This window comes from Elephas maximus, chromosome X (genome assembly GCF_024166365.1).
Source record: "Elephas maximus indicus isolate mEleMax1 chromosome X, mEleMax1 primary haplotype, whole genome shotgun sequence".
NCBI classification, from domain to species: Eukaryota; Metazoa; Chordata; class Mammalia; order Proboscidea; family Elephantidae; genus Elephas; species Elephas maximus.
In genome coordinates this window covers 127681809-127706424 of record NC_064846.1, presented here as the reverse complement: position 1 = coordinate 127706424, position 24616 = coordinate 127681809, and the positions used below count along the sequence as shown (strand labels likewise).

Sequence of the window (24616 nt, the reverse complement as noted above, 5' to 3'; positions counted from 1 at the left end):
GGTTACTTTTGTTTTCTTTAGCCTGATGGAGGTATCTCACTGGTGCCTACCTGCCCTGGGTATATATTTGGGGTGTGTGTCTGTAGCAGGTCTCAGGTGAGGTACTCTCCATCAGACTGACAGAGTGTAGACAGCTCAGAGGGGAGCTGGTGATGTATTCTCTGGGTACCTTAGAGAAGCTCCTAGCAGGCTAAGCCTCCTTATTATTTATTCTCCCCCTCTTTACTACCCCTGGAGCCCTGGTGGCTCAGTGGCTGTTTGGCTTAGGCCTCCTCTCCTGGCCCTCAGCCCCTGCTCGGGCCTTGCCTCTGCCCTTCTCGGTCAAGTGTTACGAAGATTTTTAGCTCTACAGATAATTGCCCATAGTCACCCCACTCTGTCAGTAATTCTTGGGCCCAAAGACACTCAGCTCTCTCTGTGGGTCAGCATGCCCACTGTAGCTGCCTTGCTCCATGGGTTGGAAAGCCTACCACACTGTCTCGTGCCAGTCTCCTGGTTCTGTTGCTGCGATTTCTCTGCTGCTACTTCTCTCCGTCTCCAGTGTTACAGCTCTGTCTCTCTGTTTCCTGGGTCTAGGAGGTTCTCAGCACAGGGACCCAGGTCCAAAGGACATGCTCTGCTCCTGCCTCTGTTGGTGGTAGTGAGATCCCCTCTTTCAGTTCCGGGATTGGCTTCCTTTAAGCTTAGCGGGATGACAAAACTGACAAATCCCCTTGTTAGGATTCCGTACACCTTATTTGCATGGTCCACCTCCCCTCTCAGCAGAGATTCCATGCACCTTATTTGCATTATTAGCAGGCTGCCCAATCCCCCTGGTGGGCCACAAGCACTTTATTTGCATAGTCCCACCCAATCATTGTGTGGGAGTCACAAAGACTATGGCTAGAAGGAACATATTGAGTAACTGGCAGATGGAAATAGCTCTAAAGCCTGGATAAAATATACAAAACAACTGTTTACAGGCATTGGACCACCACCACTTAGGGCCATGATCCTTTAGAGAAAGGCTGCACATGAAGTGTGCCCCATATTCACACTATCTTTCTCCCTGAGTGTGAAAGGTATTCACACTAACTTTTCCTCACTTATAATAGCATCAAAAATCACAAACATCCAAGACATCTAACAATACCATTTATAATAATATTAAAAACATGAGATATCTATCAAAAGATGTGCAGGATTGCCTGCTGAAAACTACAAAACGTTACAAAAAACAAAATCCACTGCTGTCGAGTCAATTCTGACTCATATCGACCCCAAGGGGTTTCCAAGGCTGTAAATCTCTACAGAAGCAGACTGCCACATCTTTCTCCTGTGGAGCTGCTGATGGTTTCAAACTGCTGATCTTTCAGTTAGCAGTCGATTGCTTTAATTCCTGCACCACCAGAGTTCCTTTTATAAAACATTAGGAGACAAATTAAAGGTGACGTAGATAAATAGAGCCTTATTCCGTGTTCATGGATTGGGGGTCTAAATAATGTAAAGACGTCACTTCTATCCAAATTGCTCTACATACTTAATGCATCAAAATCACAGCAAGTTTTTTGTGGAAACTGACAAAATGATTCTAAGATTTATGTGGAAATACAAAGGAGCTATAATTTCCAAGGTAATATTGAAGGTGAAAGCTGAAAGCCTTACAGTACTGGTTATTGCTATAAAAAAAAAAATAGGTCTACAATAATTAACACAGTTTGGTATTGGCACAAGGATGGATTATACAAAACAATGGAATAGAATACATAGTCCAGAAAAGATTCACACATTTATCATCACCTGATATCTCACAAATAGTCCACCGAAATTTAGTGGGGAAAGTATTGTCTTTTCAAAACATGGTGCAGGGTCAATTGGATATTCAGATGGGAAAAAATACTTTGACCCTTACCTCACACTATTTACAAAAATTAATTTGGGACAAATGGTAGACCTGTACACTAGAGATCAAACATCAAAGCTTCTGAAGGTAATCAGGAGAATACTTTCTTGACCATAGGATAAACAAGACAGTAAAAGCACTAACCATAAAATGAAAGATTGATTAATTGGACTTCATTAAAATTAAGAATTTCAATTCATCAAAAGACACCAGTAAGTTAGTGAAAGAGCAAGTCAGAGACTGGGAGAAGATATTTGTAATACATACATCCAACAAAGAACTTGCATCCAGAATATAAAAATAATTTGTACCAACCAATAGGAAGAAAACAGACAACTCAATAAAAAATGGGCAAAAGACTTTAACCAGCACTTTATGAAAGAAAAAATCAAAGGAGCCAATAAATATTTGAAAAAGGGCTTCACTTCATTAGTTATCAGAAAAATGGAAATTCAAACCACATGGTGAGATACTGCTAGATACCCACCAAAATGACAAATTAAAAACTAAGAATATCAAGTGTTGACGAAGATGAGAAAAAATGAAACTTTCTCTTTCATTGTTTATCGGAGGAGATCAGTACAGCCACTTCAGAAAATTTTTTGGCAGTATCTATAAAATCTGACCATATATACATGCTGTGACCCAGCAGTTCCATTTGTGTGCTTATGTTCACCAGCAGACTTGTACAAGAATGTTAGTGGCAGCTTTAAATATTTTTTTGTCTTTTTCCCCCAGCAACATTAGTTATGTTTATAGTGTTGTTCAAGCATTACCATTATCCACTTCTAAATTTTCCCAATACCCTTAACAGAAGCTCAGTGTCCCCTAAGCAATGAGTCCCCCTTTTGCCCTCTCTCCCACACACCTCTGGAAACCATTAATGAGCCTTGGTCTCTATACACTTGCCTATCCTAGATATTTCATATACATAGCCACCAAAATTTCATATACATACATAGCAGCTGTAATTCTTAGTAGTTAAAACTAAGTACAATCCAAATACTCATCAACAATAAAACGAATACATAAATTGTGACACTTAGCACTAATGTGGGAACAATTTCAAGCAAACTGGGATGGTTGGTCACCCTAGGAGAGGGATCTTTTAAAGGAGGGGACATGAAAGAGCCTTCTGAGGTGCTGGAAATGTTCGCTATCTTGGTACGGATGGTGGGTACGTGAGTGAACACGTTTAAAAATTTATCTAGCTGTACACTTCAGGTTTGTGCTTTTTATAGTATATAATTTATACTTTGATTAAAAATCTTTAAAAATAGCTATTTTTTTCTTTTTTTATTGTGCTTTAGATGAAGGTTTACAGAACAAACTAGCTTCTCGTTAAACAGTACACATATTGTTTTATAACACTGCTTAAGAACCCCACGACATGTCAACACTCTCCCTTCTCAACCTTAGGTTTCCTATTACCAGCTTTCCTGTTCCCTCCTGCCTTCTAGTCCTTGCCTCTGGGCTGGTGTGCCAATTTAGTCTCATTTTTGTTTTATGGGCCTGTCTAATCTTTGGCTAAAGGGTGAACCTCAGGAGTGACTTATTTACTGAGCTAGAAGGGTGTCTGTGGGCCATACTCTCTGGTTTCTCCAGTCTTTGTCAGGCCAGTAAGTCTGGTCTTTTTTTTGCGAGTTAGAATTTTGTTTTACATTTTTCTCCAGCTCTGCCTGAGACCCTGTATTGTGATCACAGCAGTCAGTGGTGGTAGCCAGGCACCATCTAGTTGTACTGGACTCAGTCTGGTGGAGGCTGTAGTAGTTGTGGTCCATTAGTCCTTCGGACTAACCTTTCCCTTGTGTCTTTAGTTTTCTTCATTCTCCCTTGCTCCCGAAGGAGTGAGACCAGTGGAGTATCTTAGATGGCAACTCACAGGCTTTTAAGACCCCAGATGCTACTCACCAAAGTAGAATGGAGAACATTTTCCTTATAAACTATGTTATGCCAATTAAGCCAGATGTTCTCCCAGACCATGGTCCTCACAGCCCTCAGCCCAGTAATTTGGTCCCTCAGGGAGTTTGGATGTGTCTAGGAGCTTCCATGATCTTGCCTTGTACAAGTTGTGCTGGCTTCCCCGGTATCGGGTACTGTCTTATTCTTCACCAAAGTTACCACTTATCTATTGTCTATTTAGTATTGTTCCATCCCCACCCCTCCCCTCCCTCGTAACCATCAAAGACTGTTTCTTTTTGTGTGTAAACCTTTTCGTGAGTTTTTATAGTACTGGTCTCATACAATATTTGTTTTTTTGTGATTGACTTAAAAATAGCAATATTTTACAAAGTACAGAGTACAAAGAAACTAAAGACCTGTTGAGTGGCAGGATGGGGAGAATTTGGGTGGATAACAAAATGGAGGCCCAATTTTCATTCCTAATGTTTGTTTGTCTTCTGTGTCAGGTGTTGGGCCTTTGATCTGAAAAGGAAGGAGCAAAAGTAGTGAACAGGAATGGAAAGCCAGGATGGGTAAAGGAAGCCTTCATTGTTCTGAGTGAGTTTCCTGGCCTGGAAAATTCACAGAGACCTTGCAAATGATATTGCTGAACCATAGGCAGTGAAATACAGAGAATAGAAAAGGCATAAAAATCCATTTCTTATATTCAAAAGGAGCAAGGGTGTAGATTTCACGAATTAGTGGACTGATCCTGGATCACAGGAAATATTCTAAAACAGATTATTAAAAGGATGATTTGTGAACCTCTAGAAGAAGAAATGATCCTATGGCAGTACTGGGAATTCATTTAATCAAATCATGCCATACTAATTTCACTTTTTTTCTTCGACTTGGCTCTTTGATTTTTAATCAGAGAAATGCAATAGCCTTAGGCTATACAGACTTCAGTGAGACATCCAACAGTGATTTTCATGATAACCTTGTAAAGGAGATGGGGAAGGAAGATTTTGGCTGCGTGGAAATTAAGATGATTAGTTAACTAAGTTTACCTAACAATTAATGGATTAGTCCCCATAGAGAAAGAAGGCTTTCTCTTTGGTCCTATCCCGTTTAGCATTAAAAAAATTTTTTTTGCATTAGATGAAGGTTTACAGAGCAAATTAGTTTCTCGTTAAACAATACACATATTGTTTTGTGACATTGGTTCTCAACTCTACAACATGTCGACACTCTCCCCTCCTCAACCTTGGGTTCACCATTACCAGCTTTCCTGCCCCCTCCTGCCTTCTTGTTCTTGCCCCTGGGCTGGTGTGCCCATTTAGTCTTCATTTTGTTTTATGGGCCTGTCTAATCTTTGGCTGAAGGGTGAAACTCAGGAGTTACTTCAGTACTGAGTTAAAAGGATATCCAGAGGCCATGCTCTCAGGGTTTCTCCATCTGTTCAACATTTTTATTAATGAGTATGACATATATATAAATTGCCTTCATCAAAATTGAGGATGATATGTGGTTGAGGTGATAGTGAATATGATAAGCTGGAGCAATGTATTTCATCTAAAATCATATATAATGAGATAAATCAAAGGTTCTGTCTTGAAAAATAAAATCTAGCCGCATAAGGGGTTTTCATTGACACATGTAATATGCATCAGTAGGAGGAGAATGACCAAGATGGGAAAGGAAATTGAGATGTTTAAGCTGGGGAAGCCAGGATTTAGGAGGAAGATACATGGAAGAAGGAAATGTCATATGTACGGTAATCTGTGTAACTCCAAGGAGTAGAAATAATTTAAATGAGTGAAAGCTACAAGAAGACAGATTTGAGAAGAACTTTCTAACAATCTGTTCTGTCCAAAGAAGGAATAGGCCATCTCTGAAGATAGTAAGTTTCCTGTCGCTGTATGATCCTTATAGAAAGGATTCGAATGTTTTGAAAGTTTGAATTGATGAGCTTTTTAAATTTATTTCAAGCACAAGAATCTATGACAGTGGGTAGAAACCTACTTTGATCTTTAACAGATTGAGATATTATTCTCTTATATATAAGCCAGGATAAATATACTTGTTCCCCATTTTGCTCACAGATCAAGTCTTCTATAGAACTCTTGGTAATCATTAGAAAAGCTAACAAAACTGGAAAAATTATTATTGTTTCCTGAGGCCCTGAATGAGGACCAAATTGAAATGCAATTTCCAATTTTTATAACTTTTTGTATTACTCCTCCACATTAATGATCAAACTTGTAGACAGTGACACAACTCTGGATTGATTTCCAGTTTTCCTCTGAACAGTGATTCATTGTTGTTGTTAGGTGCTGTCGAGTCAATTCTGACTCATAGCGACCCTAGAATGAAACACTGCCTGGTCCTGGGCCATCCTCACAATCGTTGTTATGCTTGAGCCTATTGTTGCAGCCACTGTGTCAATCCATCTCATTGGGAGTCTTCCTCTTTTTCACTGACCCTCTACTTTACCGAGCGTGATGTCCTTCTCCAGGGACTGTCCCTCCTGATAACTTGTTCAAGGATGTGAGACAAAGTCTTGCCATCCTCGCTTCCAAGGAGCACTCTGGCTGTATTTCTTCCAGGACAGACTTGTTTGCTATTCTGGCAGTCCATGGTGTATTCAACATTCTTCACCAACACCATAATTCAAAGTTGTCAATTCTTCGGTCTTCCTTATTCATTGTCCAGCTTTCACATGTTATATGAGGCAATTGAAAATATTATGGCTTGGGTCAGGTGCACCTTAGTCCTCAAAGTGACATCTTTGCTTTTTTTAACATGTTAGAGAGATCTTTTGCAGCATATTTGCCAAATGCAATGCAGTGATTTAGCAAAGGCATAATAGATTAGGAGTCCACGGGTGGTACAAATGGTTCAGGTACTTGTCTGCCAACTGAAATGTTGTAGGTTCAAGTCTACCCAGAGGTGCCTTGGAAGAAAGGCCTGGCAATTTACTTCTGAAAAATCAGTCATTGAAAACCCTATAGAAACACAATCCTACTCTGACACACATGGGGTCACCATGAGTCAGAGCTGACTCCATGGCAATTGGTTTCAAATCATAGATTGACGATATATAAAATTTTTGTCTTTGTATTTTCTTGATATTATTACAATGTCAGTTATTTATGTTGTGGTTCAAAAGATAATGTTTTTAAATTCCAGGTTTGGTAGGGTTTTTTTTTTCTGCCTTTTTATTGTTGTTAATGTCTAACATTACTGCCTTTTGATCACAGAAAATGATCTTTAAGTATTTCTACTTCTTAAAAATTTTTGAGGCCTAATAAAAAGTTTTTAGAACATAACCAACAAATCAATTAGTTCTATCATTAATTTTTCCAAGTGAATATCCTTATAGGCATATATATTGTATAGTTTAACCCTGTTTACTTCATATTATGTGGACATCTGTAGAGGCACAGCCAATCCACAGACCTCTAAGCCAAGTCACATTGATGGCAAAAGCATTTATTCCAGGATATATCAGAATAGGGATAGTGAGATATCACAGGAAGAAATTTGTAGTAAGAACAAAGGATGGTTTGATTTAAGAAGGGACTTGGTTGGTTAACATCTATATTCAGGACAAGCTGAGAGCTCTGTAAGGCAAACCTGCTTGGGGTAGTCTGTTTTGATGATGGTCCAGGCTTACGTTATGTTTTGGGTGGGGGTTACCACCCAAAGAGACTCATCAGGAAGGAGGAAGCCACTGGTGTGACCTGTCTCTTTCTACCTTTCTCCAACTTGTCTGTGTCAATGCTGGCAAGCCTTTCACTGTCCCCTTTTCATTAATGAGATTAATCAAGAATGATTTAGTGGTCATTTTAGCAGACAGAGTAGGTGATCTGTTAATCCCTTTTCTACTATTCTATGACATGGTGGCCACCACCTGTCAGATTGTCATACTGTGGTGGCTTGCATACTCCTGTAATGCTGGAAACTATGCCACCAGTATTTCAAATACCAGCAGAGTCAGGTGGTTTCAGTAGAACTTCCAGACTAGGACAGACTAGGAAGAAAGGCCTGGTGATTAACTTCCAAAAATTAGTCAACGAAAACTCTATGGATCACAGTAGAATATTGTCCCATATAGTGTTGGAGGATAAGTTCCTAAGTTGAAAGGTACTCAAAATACACAGTGACTGCAACGATGTAGCTAAGCATATGAACAATGGTGAAGATGGCACAGGACTGGGCAATACTTCATTCTGTTGTACATAGGGTTGTCATGAGTTGAAGCTGACTCAACGGCTACTAACAACAACAACATGATATGATGGAGGCCTGGAAATTAATAGGTTATTCTTTGCCCCATTCAAAAAACCCCCTTGCCACAAATGCTGAGGTGGTGGAGTCTCAGGGGTTCTAACCCTAAACAAATTCTATGATTTGAAGTCTTAGGTGTTTCAACTCTCAATGATTCAATTATTTGAAAGAGAAAGTGGACTGTGGGGTGCTCTCTCATACACGCCCCTCTGTGGACAATAAACAAGGCACTGTAACTACTTCCTAAGGATCACAGGGAAAGAGGCCTAAGGATCTCACAGTCACAGAGTACCTCTGATCAGGCTTGGCTTTCTTGAGACTGTTCATCCAGAACATGCACTGATGTGGGGGGAATATTGCCCATGGGGGTATTGGCAAGGCATTTCTAGCTGCTTAAATTTCCCCTTTCGCTAATTGTCATTTGATCTTTGACTCCAATATAGATGAGCATGAAAATGATACAGCCAAGAGTCAGCTGTTTTGTTTTTAATCAGCATCAATATAGTCATGTTATTTTTTAAAACATAATGTAACTTTTTAGAAGCATCCTTGACTTGATAGCTTGTGAAAGATTAAAATATTTATAGTCTGAAAACTAGTTGAGAAATCAAATATAAATTTTCCATCCCTATAAAAACAATCATAACCTGCCTTATGTCAGAATAAATCAGATATGGTATGTCTCCCTCATTGAGGTGTGTGGTGAAATGAGTTCCTTTATGTGGCCTTTTGCCTTGGTTCTTTGGAAAAATAGCTTGAGATATTTTCCCCTTAAGTCCTGAGAAGTTAACTTTGCCCTAGTTTCTACCACAGAGGGTTTGTTACTTTTGTCCCGGTTGATAGTCATTTCCCGGGTAAGCTGTAAACAACTTGACTTTTTGTCTGCCCCTGGGCAGCAGCCTGCCCTGTGATTCGTATGCACCTTGCAAGGGTTGGTCAATAGACTATGCAAATGAGGTGAGTTGTAGCCTACTATGCAAATGAAGTGTCTGTGGCCTACCAAGAGGGAACTGGTTAGTTCATGGTCCTGATAGGAGTGTAATGCCTTGAAATCAACAAGGAGTATTTAAGCAACCAGCCACAACAGAGGTTTTTCAGACAGAAAGAAGCAGGAAGAGAGGTAGCAGGAAGAAGCAGAAGGAAGAAAGAAGAGAGAAGAAGCAGAGAGAGAGAGAGAGAGGAGGCAAGGCACCTCCTAAAAGAGCTGTAGTACACGGTCAAGGGCTATAACACTGAAGACAGCAAGAGGCTGGGAAGGGGCCCAGCGGAAGAGCTGGCAGTGACAGATGGCAGGGCCAAGAGGAGCCTGTTTTCAGGGGGCTAAGAGGAGCTGGGAGAGCTGTTCTGCACTGAAGAAGGGTGACTGATCCCGAGTTGTAGCCTGTTGATTCTGACCCTGAGTTGTACCCCGTTCCTTAATAAACCACTTAACTCTAAGAACAGTTTGCGAGTTCTGTGAGATGTTGGAGAGAATTACCGAACCCAAAAGGGGGAAGAGGAGTGCTGAGGGGAGGGAAAGTGGCCAGTGTGAGAGATGGAGTGGTCCAGCAGCTTGGAGAATGTGGACATCCGGGGTCTCTTTGACCTCCACCTCATAGGAATTGGCTTTGTGCTGATTCTTATATTTGAAGTTATTCGTACAGGGTGTAATCTCCAAGAATTCAGGGACCTTGTCTTGATACTCTGATACCTTTCTAGTGCCTAACATCTTGTTGTTAGTTGCTGTCATGTTGGCTGTGGCCCATGGCGACCCCATGTGCCTGGTTTTGTGCCATCTTCATGATCATTGGTATGCTCAAGTCCATTGTTGTGACCACTGTGTATTTTGAGTGCCTTCCAACCTAGAAGATTCATCTTCCAGCACTATATCAGGCAATATTCTGTTGTGATTCATAGGGCTTTCTTTTCATTGGCTGATTTTTGGAAGTATATCACCACGTCTTTCATTCTAATCTGGAAGCTTTGCTGAAATCTGTCCACCATAGGTGATCCTGCTGGTACTTGAAATACCAGTGGCATAGCTTCTGGCATCATAGCAACACAGAAGCCACCACAGTACAACAAACTGACAGATGGGTAGCAAGTGCCTAGCATAGGTCTTGTAAACACGCCTTCAGTATTTTTTGAATTGAATTTAAGCAAGTGAATTTTCCTTGTTTAGTAGCTACTTTTAAATGTTATAATTTAGACCCATATTTAGGTTAAATGATTCACGTGCATTTTGGTTGATGTGCTTATTTCCCTTACTCTATTTATTTAAAAAATAATTGAGGCTTGGGAAGTAAAATTGCAGAAGTCCTTGTTTAAACAAACCTGCCTGAACACTCTTTATTTACTGCCATCTAGTGGGAGGAATGGCTCCATTGCTGTCTAGTCCGTTCCCCTTTGAGGAAGTAACATGGTCTGTGTTTAGAACAATGTCAGAAGGATATCATCATTGAGGGGATGGGAGGGGAACACGATGGAGGATATGTTTTTTCCACTGATTTATCAGATGCTGCTTATGCTGGTTGCCTTTGTGCTTGGCATAATAGCAAAGGAAGCCTTCTTTGTGGTTTTGCAAACAAACACATCATGATTAACTCTGGGTGGTGTTCTTGGCTGTGGTTCTATTTATGGGTTAGTAATTGAGGCTCTTGGATAGTCCCATCACAACAATGCAGCTTTTAGAGGAGAAAAGGCATAGTTAATTAGCATAAATGCTACATGCGTGCACGCACAGTGCATTGTTTCACCCTCTTCCTGAATTTAGGTCCTGTTGCTGCCTCTCCTTGGCAGCCCTGGCCATAGTATACTGCCTGTGACTCAAGAGACAGTGTTCTTAATACAAAGCTGCATTTGGCCCTGCAGAAGGGGAGCCACAGCCTCCCTAGCTCAGCCTCTGATGATGACTACTGGGGCTTTTCATCCAAGCTGACTTCATTCATAAGCAGGACTGCCAGTCAAAGTTCTGAGGCCCCTGCTCCAGTCAAATCCCTCCTCCTTTCAATTTTCTTTCATTTTTTTGATTTCTCTCCTCTCTTCTCTGCTCGTGGACCCTTGCCAGTTCTCTGAACAAAGCCTGTGAGTTCCTTGTAGCCTCTTCTTCACCCCCAAACCACACACCAATACACACACACACACTCACACACTTTAGGGTGCTGGCCTAGATCCGTGTTGGAATGTGGCTCTTGAGGAGATCAGGGAAAATCCACTTAAGCCACACACCGAGAGAACCCCAGGCCTGACCTTTCTGATGAGCTGAGCTGGCACTGGGCCATTTGGTATGAGTTAAAGGAGAAGGCAAGTTTCCCTAATGACCACCCTATAATATCTTCTCTGTTGACTCCTGAAACTCATATAAGCATAGAAAGCCCATGATTTCCAAACCAGAAATTAGGACCCATGTCTGACAAATTATCAGAAAAACAAATAAAAAAACCAAACCCATTGCCACTGAGTTGATTCTGACTCGTAGAGACCCTATAGGACAGAATAGAACTGCCCCATAGGGTTTCCAAGGAGTGGCTGGTGGATCAGAACTGCTGACCTTTTGGTTAGCAGCTGAGCTCTTAACCACTGTGCCACCAGGGCTCCTAGATCGGAAAAATAGGGCAGAGCTATTCTGCTGAATCTGGGATGAATGGTCGCTCAGGAATAGATTTCCTCTCTTATTCCAACTGAGATCAAAGGCAGAGGCCACCTGCTTGGAAGAAAATCGAGAAGGATTCTGGGGACAGATCTGGATTTAGTGGGGGAAGAATGCAGGGATGAGATATAAAAATCAATTGTATTTCTATATTCTAGCAACAAATAATAGGGAAGGGAAATTAAGAAAAGTACCACTTACAATAGCATCAAAATGATCAAATATTCATGTTATCAACTCCCAGATTAAAGAGTACAGCTCTCTTAAGGCCCTCTCTTCAGACTAACTCCACCTGGGACCCTGGACAACATACTGAAGAGCAAAACCTTCTGGTGCCCAAGATGCACTTGAAACCCCAAAGAAGGTGGGTAGACTGGCCTTAAGCTTTGAACTAAGGAAAACTCCCACTTTCTGTCACCTTCTGGATACTTCCATAACAACTATACAGTGAGGAATATTCCAGGGGGCTGGCAAATTCAAAGCAACCTTCCAGGTACATCTAATGTCACCTGCCTTGATAGGGAAAAGGTCCCTGGGGCCTAGAAACTGTGGTTTAGTCCTGGCTCTGCCACTAAAAGCTGTGGCAGAATGAGAAGTAGGGGCAGCTACCCAGGAAAAACAGAGAGGTTCCAGTTCCTGTTCATCCATTCAACAAGTTTCAACAACTGTGTTACATCCTGGGGATACAGAGTTGAATAAGATACAAGAACACAAATCTTCACAAAGCAATGTAGGTGATATTTTGACATTTTGCACAGAGACATGGGACAGACTATTGATGCAGGTCTCTTTCACTCATCGACCGGTTGACTTTGTATTTAAACTCAGGGTATCCCCATTCTTGCTCTGACGTTCATTCTCCAAAAATGGACAGGGGAAGGGCTTCTGGAAGATCTCAGTGACCCTTCCAGCTCTGATACTCTTTGACTTGACATGACTCTGCTCCATTTATTTCACAAATATTTACTGAATGCCTACTATCCCCAGCCACTGTGCTGGGTATCTTAATTTTCTTGTTTCTCAAATGGCAGCAAATAATACCTGCTCTACCAGATCCATCCATCTTACTGAGATGGGAAGATGCTTTAGAAAAAGTCCATCGCGATAGAAATGCATGACTGTGTCCTTGTAATAAGTGGGTCCCTTTCTTCAGTTTGTAGTGCTAAAACACACTCTACCAATTTTGTTACCTTTCATTAAAACAAAATTTCCTTCTTTCTGCCAAAGAAGCATCCATTAACAACAGCCTGTGAAGACACAGCCAGAACCATAACCATTTGAACAGTACTTTGGCCCTCCCGTAACCCTTGTTTTCATCCCTCCCGGAGATTCTTCCCTTCCTTATAAAAAATAGAAAAATACCAGCAGCTATTTTATGAATCTTGGACAAACTCTATTTTGCTGCCATGTACCACCTCTTCCCCCAATGGCCTGCACACTTACCTGCACCAGGTCTGGCGTGAGGCGCTTGGCCTGCAGCCATTTCTGGAACCTCCCAGTTTTCCGCAGGACTCGCTCAATGCTGCAGGTCTTTGGGGCTGACGCGGAGGCACAGATTCTCCTGTCAGAGAGTTCATTTTGGTATTTGCTGACCAACCTAGTGATCTCCACAGGGCGCCAGGTTTTGGAATCATCTGAGTAATTGGCAGGGTAAGAAGGCAAGTAGTCAGGAGGAAGTTGGAGGGGGGAAGCCAGCCAGTTGCCAAACCTGTTGGAAGAATAGCCCTTTTAGGATTGGCCTGAGAGCTGGAGAGGTGAGGCAGGGACTAGCAGGGGTAAGCAGCATTGCCAGAGCCAGAGGCCAGCACAACCAGGGCACAGGGAGACAGGGGATGAAGCTGATCTCATCCATTTCTCCTCCTAAGGCTGGAGTGCTTCAAACTATTTTGGTGAGATCATTTTTGTTTCCTCAAACTAAAAAAAAAAAAAAAGTCGTTGAGTCGACTGACTCCTGGTGACCCCATGTGTGTCAGAGTAGAACTGTGCTCCATAGGGTTTACAATAGCTAATTTTTTAGAAGTAAGACCACCAGGTCTTTCTTCTGAGGTGCCTCTGGGTGGACTTGACTCAGCAACGTTTTGATTAGCATCCCAGTGCATTAACTGTTTGCATCACCCAGGGACACCTCCTCAAGCTTAGGGAAATGTATGTGTGATTTCAGAAAAAGTTAGGGAGGTGTATGGTGGGTACAAACTTTATCCTCTTCATGCAACTAGTACGGAAGGAACTAAAACCAGCATCAGTTGCCATGAAGTCAATTCCAACTCATGGTGACCCCATGTGCTTCAAAGTAGAACTGTGCTCCATGGGGGTTTTCAATGGCTGATTTTTTTGGAAGCAGATTACCAGGCCTTTCTTTCAAGGTACCTCTGGTGGACTTGAACTGCCAACCTTTCAGTTAGCAGCTGACCACGTTAACTGTTTGCACCACCCAGGGACTCCCAGAAGGAACTAAAAACCCCAAAACCAAACCTGTTGCTGTCGAGTCGATTCTGACTCATAGCGACCCTATAGGACAGAATAGAACTGCCTACCATAGGGTTTCTAGGGTAGACTGCTAACCACCACTTATTAAACTCCTACTCCTACTCCTTTATGAGTCGGAATTGACTCGAGGGCACTGGGGTTTTTTTTTTTTTTTTTTTTTGGTTCCTACTGCTTTACACATGCTGTCACTTTTAATTCTCCTAATACCTTATTCCCACTTTACAAGTGTGGAAACTGAGGCTTACAGAGCTTAAGTACCTTGCCCAAGGTCAGACAACATTTTGCCAAGCCGAAGCACAAACCCAGGGTGGTCTGTCAGCAAAACTCATGATCTTTCCTTTTTGCTACGCTGGTTTACACAGCTGTCCACTCTCTGAGCTGTTGCTGCGTCTTGGAAATGTAGTTCTTTCAGGCTTCTGGAAGAGTTCACTGCCCCTCCCTATTCAACCCCAGGAGCCCTGGTGATACACTGGTTAAGACCTCGGCTGCTAACCAAATGGTTGGTAGTTCGAATCCACCAGCGGCTCCTTGGAAACCCTATGGGGCAGTTCTAATCTGTCCTATAGGATCGCTATGAGTCGGAATTGACTCAATGGAAAGGGATTTGTTTTTTTTTTAATCCAACTCCAAGGAGCCCTATCAATTTTGCTTTCAGACCAAAAATTTAAGTCATTAGTACCAACCAAGTCTCAGGAAAGAGTGGCTGCTAAATAGTCACCAAATTCAAAACTATCTGGGGATTCAGGAGGTATGCAATTCCACAAAATGGCTTCATCAGTACTTAGTCACCTCAGGAGGTGCACTGGCCTGTAATAATCTGCCGATTTCCTAGGTCCACATTGACCCTTTTCTCCACAGTCATTTCTCCAGCTGTGTGCCAACATTTCAATTAGGGAAGCATGTTAAATCTTCTTTTGACTTATGTATGAAAAATTACTAAGAAAAAGTTTACCCCCATCATTCTTAAAAATTGAGGGTCACACTGCAAATGAAAACTGGGCTTTATAAGATATATATATATATATAATTTAAATAAGAATCTTTAAATTCTTCTTATTGGGCAACCCCATGGTAATGAGTTTTGGATAAGAAGTTTTGGAAGAACTAGCATTTTCATTAGTCAAAAACCCTAGATTGTTTTATTTTCTAACTTATATGACACAGCTTTACCCTAAGAGACCATAAGCTTTTTCTAATGTTTTGATGGCAGAGAAAGCTACCAAAAACTTAAAAGGGCAAAGAGGTCGAGAGACTTTTCCAGGGAGCTGGAGAACCTGGGACAAGAGCCTGGGCCTCTGAATCTCTGAGGAATGCACTAGTGCTCCTGGGACTCTAGCATTTTGGAAGGTGGCTATTATGGATTGAATTGTGTCCCCCCAAAATATACATTGAATTCTTAACCCCTGCACCTGTGAACATGACCCTGTTTTGGAATAGGGTGTTTCTTTGGTTGTGGTAATGAGGTCATACTGGAGTAGGGGGGATCCTAAACACAATCCCTTCTGAGTGGTGTCTTACGAAAAGAGCAGAATAGACACAGACACACACAGAGGGAGACACCATGTGAGGGTCCTTCTACAAGCTAAGAAATGCCTGGGGCTACCAACAAGAAAGGACCCTTTCCTAGAGCTAATGCCCCGATTTGGGCTTCTAGCCTACAAAACTGTGAGACAATAAATTTCTGTACTTTAAAGCCACACACTTGTGGTATTTTTGCTGTGGCGATCCTCGGAAACTAAGACAGTGGCCTATCAGAAACTGCGTATAAGCAACTTCTGCAATGCAGGACAATCCAAATTGCAATTGAAGTAAGCATAAAGAATTATGTTCAAGAACATTGCCACAAATATATCTTTAAAAAATGAAGCACTGTAAACTTGCAACTTGGCTATGAGTCGGAATCAACTTGGTGGCAATGGGTTTGGGTTTTTTTTTTTTTGGTTAAACTTGCAACTAGCCAGTTTTCCTGGAAGTTTCACATAACCATGGGAAATGATTGATCATCCTCTCTAGGAGGATAAGGAAGGGCCCAGGGCCTGTTTCCTTCAACTGTTCTTGATCATGGGGGCTCAACTCACAAAGTGCCTGTTATTGAGGATTAACAACTAAGTGGCTCATTTAGATAATGGCTGTGATGGTTAATTTTATGTGTCAACTTGGGGAGGCTATGGTGCCCAGTTGTTGTTCAAACACCAGTCTAGATGTTGCTATGAAGTATTTACATGTGATTAACATTTACATCAGTTGACCTAAAGTAAAACAGATTACCTTCCATAAGGTGGGTAGGCCTCATCCAACCAGGTGAAGGCCTTAAGACCAAAAAATGAAGTTTACCTAGGGACAAAGGATTCTGCCTCAAGACGGTAACATAGAAATGCCACATGAGTTGCCAGCCCACTGCCTGGTCTACCAATTTCAGACACATAACTGCCAGAATTTCTAGTTCGTCGCCTGACCAATAGATTTAGGACTTGCCAGCTCCCAGTCCCCAGAGTCATGTGAGCCAATTCCTTAAAATCTCTCTCTCGCTCTGTATTATTGATTCTGTTTCTCTGGAGAACCCCAACTAATACAATAATAATAGCAACAAACATTTATGGAACACAAGTGTGCCAGTCACTTTGCTAAACACTTTACTTATATCAATTCATTTAATCCTTTCAACAAACCTATGAGGAAGGTACTATTATTAACATCATACAGATAAGGCAACTGAGGAACAGAGAGGTTAAATAACTTGCCCATGATCACGCAACCAGGAATTAGAGGAAGCAGCCTTTGAGGCTCCAGAACTTGCAATCTTAACCACTTTGCTGTTGCTTATTCCTCTATCATTCATTTTATTAATTAGCTCTTGGGAAGAGATAGGTAGATTACAAGGGGTTATAGCTGGCAAGGCCCTTAAAATTTATTTTGTTCCAATCCCCTTTCCCATCTTGTTTTGAGGATGAGATATACATACACACATTACACACACACACGTAAATTCTAAAAATTTTGCCATATTTTGACCTAGAAATTCAACTGTTAATTATGAAGAATTAATTACTGATGTGTGCAAAAGTCTAGCCACAGGGATATTCAACTTAGTACTGTTTATAATACTGAAAAGTGAAAAAAAAAAAACAAAACCCTAACGGTCTCACAGTAGTGGACTGGTTAAATTATGGTTCATTGATGCAATTGAATAATATAAAAAAAAAAAATTTTTTTTAATATAAAGCCATTAAAAATCAAATTGTGGAAGAATATTCAATGATGTGGAAAGCTATTCCTGGTATATTGTTAAATAAAAGTTTATAAAAGAGTATACATAGTATGATCCTATTTTTGTTGAAATTTATTTTTATCCATACTTAGAAAAAGGTGGCAAGGATATGCATCAAAGTGTTAACTAAGTGGTGATATCTTGGTGGAGGAATTATACATGATTTTTATTTTGTACTTTCCTTAATGAATATTTCCTAAAGATTATAAAATAAAATGATTAATTTGTAATAAGAAAGTCATTTAATTTGGAAACAGATGGTGGTGATGGTTAAATAACAAGATGAATGTGATCAGTATCACTGAATTGTACATGTAAAAGCTGTCAAAATGGCAAATGGTTTGTTACATATATATTTACCACAATAAGAAAAAGCTAAAAAATATCTCACCCTGACACTACTGGCACTAAAAATAAAACAAAAAACCAGAAAATAAATAAATGTTGGAGAGGTTTTGGGAAGAATGGAATTCTAGGAGTGTAAAATGGCACAGCCACTGTGGAAAATGATATGGCACCTCCTTAAAAACCTAGAAATACCATATGATCAGCAATCCCACTCCTAGGAATATATCCTAGAGAAATGTCGTGGATTGAATTATGTCCCCCCAAAATGTGCGTCAACTTGGTTAGGCCATGATTTCCAATATTGTGTGATTGTCCACCATTTTGTCATCTGATGTGATTTTCCTATGAGTTGTAGATCCTACCTCTATGATGTTAATGAGGTGAGATTAGTGGCATTTATGTTAATGAAGCAAGACTCAGTCTACAAGATTAGGCTGTGTCTTAAGCCAGCCTCTTTTGAGATATAAAACAGAGAAGCCAGCAAAGAGACATAGAGACCTCATGCCACCAAGAAACAAGAACCGGGAGAATAGCCCATCTTTTGGACCTGGGGTCCCTGTGCTGAGAAGCTCCTCAACCAGGGAAGATTGATGACAAGGACCTTTCCCCAAAGCCGACAGAGAGAGAAAGCCTTCCCCTGGAGCTAGCACCCTGAATTTGGACTTCTAGCCTCCTAGATTGTGAGCGAATAAATTTTTCTTTGTTAAAGCCATCCACTTGTGGTACTTCTGTTATAGCAGCACTAGATGACCAAGACAAGAAATAAGAACTGTCACATGAATAAACATATGCACACCCATGCCCATTGCAGCATTATTCACAGTAGCAAAAGATGGAAACAACCTAAGTGCCCATCAACGGATGAATGGATAAACAAATTATGGTACATACACACAAGAAATACTATGCAACAATAAAAAACAATGATGAATCCTTGAAATATTTCACAACATGGATAAATCTGGAGGGTATTATGCTGAGTGAAATAAGTCAATCACGAAAGGCCAAATACTGTAGGAGACCACTATTATAAAAACTCAAGAAAAGGTTTACACACAGAAAGAAACAATCTTTGATGGTTACAAGGGAAGAAAGTGTTGGGGAGGGTAAATCATTAACTAGACAGTAGCTAAGTGGTAACTTTGGTGAAGGAAAAGACAGTACACAATACTGGGGAAGTCAGTACAACTTGACCAAGGCAAAGTCATAGAAGCTCCATAGACACATCCAAACACCCCGAGGGACTGAGTTACTGGGGCTGAGGGCTGAGGACCATGGTCGAGGAGGGTCATCTAGGTCAATTGGCATAACATAGCTCATAGAGCAAATGATATACATCCAACTTTGGTAAGTAACACCTGGGGTCCTAAATCTTGGGAGTGGACATCTAAGATACATCTACTGGTCCCATCCCGTCTGGAGCAAAGGAGAATGAAGAAAACAAAAGACACAAGGGAAATATTAGTCCGAAAGACTAATGGGCCACAAGTACCACAGCCTTCACCAGCATTAGCCCAGAAGAACTAGATGGTGCCTGGCTACCACCACCGGCCTCCCTGACAGGGATCATAATAGAGGGTCCTGGACAGAGCAGGAGAAAAATGTACAGCAAAATTCAAATTTACAAAAAAAAAAAAAAAAAAAAAAAGACCAGACTTACAGGTCCAACAGAAACTGGAGGAACTCCAGAGACTATGGCCCCTAAAAACGAAAAGCTCTTTGCCGTAGAGTCTATTCTGATTCACAGTGACCCTATAGGACAGAGTAGAACTGCCCAGTAGGGTTTCCAAGGAGCGCCTGGTGGTTTCAAACTGCTGACCTTTTGGTCAGCAGCAGAAATCCTAACCACTACACTACCAGGGCTTCCTAGACACCCTTTTAACTCAGTACTGAAGCTACTCCCAAAGGTCACCCTTCAGCCAAAGATTAGACAGGTTTATAAAACAAGCAATAACACGTGGGAGGAACGTGCTTCTTAGTTCAATCATGTATACGAGACGAAATGGGCAACACCTGCCCGAAAGCAAAGATGAGAGGGCAGTAAGGGACAGGAAAATGGGATGGATGGAAATGGGGAACCCAAGCTGGGGAAGGGGAGAGTGTCAACACATCATAGGGATTGCAACCAATGTCACAAAACAATGTGTGTATAAATTGTTGAATGAGAAACTAATTTGCTCTGTAAACTTTCACCTAAAGCATAATTTAAAAAAAAGAAAAAGCAACAATAAAAAATCTACATTTTTTTCTAATTTCTGTTGTTTAAATTTAACTTTTCATATATCTGAAATTAATTTGTGTATATCATATGAGGTAAGCTTCTATATTTATTTTCTTCCAAATGGAAAGCCAGTTGTTCCAGAATCCTTTGTTAAATAAACTATGCTTTTTCTGTTGAACTGAGAAAAAAAGACTAAAAAAAAAGTTATTTAAAGTTTAGAGAAAAGGATTATGAACAAATCCATGTCCCCAGACCCTCTGCCCCTCTTTCTTCTTTGTGCTGATGGATAGGCATTCTCAATAAGGGGGGATGTAAGCACAGACCTGCCCAGCCTCGTGTTTTCCTGCTTGCATCTGCACATTTCCCTTTCAGGTTCACATGGAAAATGAATTCTAAGGGAGGTGAAGTAATATCCTGAACACAGTGGAACAGAAAACTATTTAGGGAGAAGCTTTCTGAATTTGCCCAATACTTGCCAGGTGAGAAACAGTTTATCTCCAGTAGGAGAGGAACAGTCCCTGAGTAGTGCAAACAGTTAAATGCTTAGCTACTAACCGGATAGGTGGAGGTTCAAATCCGTACTCTCCTTTCTCAGAGGAATCAGCACTACTTTCCCTGTATTCTTGGTCCTCTCCATCCCCTGCCTTAGGTTGGAATCTTGAATTCACTTTCAAAATCTCCATCATTATTTTCTTTTACATCCAGGGGGTCAACAAAGTGAGTATCTATCTGAACCAACTTAAATCCCTGCTGCCCTACTCTGTTCCTGATTGCCTTTCTCCTGGACTAGGAGAACTGGTCCCACAACCTCCTATCCCAGTTTCACCATCCTGCACACTTGCTTTCCCTGAGATCTTTCTGAGACACAGGTCTCATCTTGCCCCTACCCAGCTTAACAGCCTCCATTGCCTGCAGCAGAGCTTCTCCAACTGAGCATCTTTCACATTTTCAACATTCAAAAATACCTAAAAACAATGCCTAATAAGAAAATCAGTTGCCGTCAAGTCGATTCTGACTCATGGAGACTCCACGTGTGTCAGAGTTGAACTGTGCTCCATAAGATTTCCAATGGCTGATTTTTTGGAATCAGATCGCCAGGCCTTTCTTCCAAGGCACCTCTGGGCAGACTTGAATCTCCAACCTTTTGGTGAGCAGCAGAAGGCCCAAAACAAACAAACAAACAAACAGAAAACCAAACCCATTGCCATCAAGTCAACTCCAACTCATAGAAAACCTATAGGACAGAGTAGAACTGCCCCACAGAGTTTCCAAGGAACATGTGGTGGATTCAAACTGCCAATCCTTTGGTTAGCAGCCGTAGCACTTAACCACTACGCCACCAGGGTTTCCTTTGTATCACCCAGGGACTCCTTAATAAGAAAAGCCCACATAAACTCCATACGATATTTGCTATCTCACAAAAGAAGTTTAACATTTTTTTAAATAATATTTTCTGTTCATTATGTCTGTTTAATAATTTAGTTGAATAATCCAATATGTCTTTCAGTAACACCTGCTGAAAATAAGATTATTGTTAATTAATGCTTTTTGTTTGGGGAAGGAGAAGGAAGGTGTTACAAAAGGTCTTTGATACTGAAGAGGCTGGGGAGCAACTGGTCTACAGATTAAGGGTCAAATTCAAATGGCATTCAAGGCTCCCTGTTCCATCTTACCCTTCTAACCTCCTCCTCTGCCAGGCCTCCCATATACACCCCATGCTCCAAGCATTAAGTACTTCTCATCATTTCCCACACCTCTGGGGCTTTGCTTAAGTTTGTCCTTCTGCCTTAAGTCTTTCCCCTCCCACTAAATTCCAGTTCATCCTTTCAGACCTTGCTCAGGATACCTCCCCTTAGAGAAGCCCTTTCCCAAGGCCCCGTTTAGAATGCCCCCTCCCTGGAGCTCCTGGAGGTCCTTTACACTTTGCTTCTGGCCTGCATCAGACCAAGCCTGACCCTCTGGAGGAGAATGACCAGAGTTATAGTCTGCCCTGAAAGCACCTGCTGGGTCTCTGCTGCTGTAGATGCTTCATTGACCATGTGCTGAATGGGATTGAGTCCCAGAGTGTGATACCATTTTCTGGTGAGCCACATGCTTCGTAATTTACTAAACTCAGGTTTTCCTCTGATCAGTGCAACATCTCTTAACAGAAAACTGGTTCAGAAACTTTGGAACAAACTGCCCAGGTTTGAATTCCAGATCTGCCACTTATGTGGTGACATTGGGCAAGTCACTTAATCTTGCTATATCTCAGTTCGCTGTCTGAATGATGGGTGCAAAACTCTATCTCCCAAGATGCTGGTAAGGAGTAAATAAAATAACTTTAAAATGCCTGTCTTATAGTAGGTGTTTCACAAATTTTATTTCCCTCCTCCTGTTACAAATGAATTTGATGAATTCAACAGTCCCAGGCTACTCCCTTCATGGAATTGAAAACTTTACTTTCCCACTTCAAAAGGAAACTTTGGAGTTAGCGTTTAGGGCTGGAATTTGCCCTCACACTCCCCCAGCCCCAATTTCAAACCATTACCACAATGATTAAATGACTTTTTTTCAGTCCCCGCCCATAAATTACAGTCTGATTTGTTTTCAACAAACTCCTGGACATTTTCACATGAAGAGAACTGAATTTTCCCCCTCAGTTATTTCATTGAGATTCTGACCTTATTTCTTCTTTAAAGAACTTCTTGCAAATAGATGTCCCGATGCAGGCATTGCATTTATCAAGCCCAAGGAATGTCCTTCCAGAATTGTAGCTGCTTCGGACTCGGGGCACCAGAGAAGGAGAGAGAGAAACTGGTGAGGAAAAAGAAGAGCTCAGGGCTGAGAACCACAGCAGCAGGGACGGCCAGCCTGGGCAGATGGTGGCAGTCTCGGGCCCCAGCCTGGGCTCCATGCCTGGGTCTAGACTCCAGCTGCAGCTTCAGCTCCCCACTCAGAGCTGCACAGAGGCAGGTCTAAGCAAAAGAGGAAGCTGTCAAAGGGGCAAGCTTCAGGCGTGCTGACCCCATCCCAGCTTCCCAGGGTTCTGTTTGAGGATGCTAAGGAACTTGGGCTTAATGGGGCTGGGGAGGAGGTGAGGAAATCCATGGAGGATGCTGATAAGCCATTTCCAGTGTTACTCTTCCTCTGCCTGGGGCGGCTGCCTCAGGCTGGGGAGGAGTTCACTGCAGATTTTGGGAAGGATAATGGTCAGGGCTTCTCTGTGCAGTCTTTCGACAAACACAGGATATCCTGGCTGGGCAGGAAAGGTCCACACAGGATGTGTGTCTGACCTGGGTCCCACCTGGGAGTTTCAAAGGATCTTGAAGGACTCCGCCCTCCACTGTTTTATTCTGGATATATTTGTCCCTGTGGATTACACACTTGTGAGTGCGTGCACACGTGTGCGCTTGCACGCTCACACACACACACACACATACACACAAACAAAACTATTGTTTCCCTCCTCTGCAGTGAATAATTTGGCCTGCCCTTAGCCAGTCAAACCTCTCCAATTTTACCATGTTTGGCTGTGAGAGGTTAACTTGTTGGCAGTTAAGTGGCATATTTAACAGTGATTTGAAAGGTGAAGGGTTTTTGCTGCTTAGGGAACAGAAAAATTCAGGGTAGACCGTGCTTCAGCTTCTTCTGCTGATCTGAAAACTAGAGTGGGGAAAGGACCTGGTGGTGTCTGTGGTGTGATGAAGGGAGCACTAGAAAGATCTCTTGGCCTGCCTGCAGTTGTGTCTGTCTCCCTCACACCGGAAACTTCCTCTTCCCTTTACAACCCTGCCCCACTTCTCCGTGATTTTTGCCCTTCAGAGTTATTTGATGAAGAGTCTCACATTATTTCTTTTACTTTTTAATTGTGGTGAAAAAACATAAAACATATACCATGCCAACAATTCCTACATGTATAATTCGGTGACATTGATTACATTCTTCAACTTGTGCAACCATTTCCAAATCCTTTTCCAAATCCTTTCACCACCATTAACATAAACTCAATGCCCCCTAAGCAAAAACTTCCCTTTTCTCTCTCCTTCCTACCCCTGGTAACCACTAATATGTTTTGGTCTCTATACATTTGCCTATATCATATAAGTGCAATCATACAATATTTGCCCTTGTGTGACTAACTTATTTCACTCAGCATAATGTTTTAAAGGTTCATTCATGTCATAGCATATATCAGAACATTATTTCTCTTTATGGCTGACTAATATTCTGTTGTTATCCATAATTTGTTATGATCCACACAGCCGAATGCCTTTGCATAGTCAGTAAACCACAGGTAAACAGATTTCTGGTATTCTTTGCTTTCAGCTGAGATCCATCTGTCTTAGTTATCTAGTGCTGCTATAACAGAAATACCACAAGTGGATGCCTTTAACAAAGAGAAATTTATTTCTTCACAGTAAAGTAGACTAAAAGGCTAAATTCAGGGAGTCAGCTCCAGGGGAAGGCTTTCTTTCTCTGTCAGCCTTCTCATCAATTTTCCTCCAGCCTAGGAGTTTCTCTGTGCAGGGATCCCAGGCCCAAAGGATGTGCTCTGCTTCCAGCACTGCTTTCTTGGTGAGATGAGGTTCCCTCCTGCCCCCCCACTTCCCTCTGCTGGCTTCTCTC

The 24616-nt window shown here is 41.6% G+C and overlaps 1 protein-coding gene across 4 annotated transcripts in view; it reads right to left on the bottom strand.

The window, feature by feature from the left end:
- DIPK2B (divergent protein kinase domain 2B) overlaps positions 1-23049 on the bottom strand; it is a 69156-nt gene extending 46107 nt beyond the window's left edge. For all 4 annotated transcript variants that reach the window (XM_049871301.1, XM_049871303.1, XM_049871302.1 and 1 more), the window contains exons 1-2: positions 22672-23049; positions 13128-13392 (exon numbers count right to left, since the gene is read on the bottom strand). In XM_049871301.1, coding sequence (XP_049727258.1) covers positions 13128-13392; positions 22672-22904 — 498 coding nt within the window. In that variant the 5' untranslated portion in view covers positions 22905-23049. The remainder of the gene's footprint in view (positions 1-13127; positions 13393-22671) is intronic.
- Positions 23050-24616: the final 1567 nt, after the last annotated feature.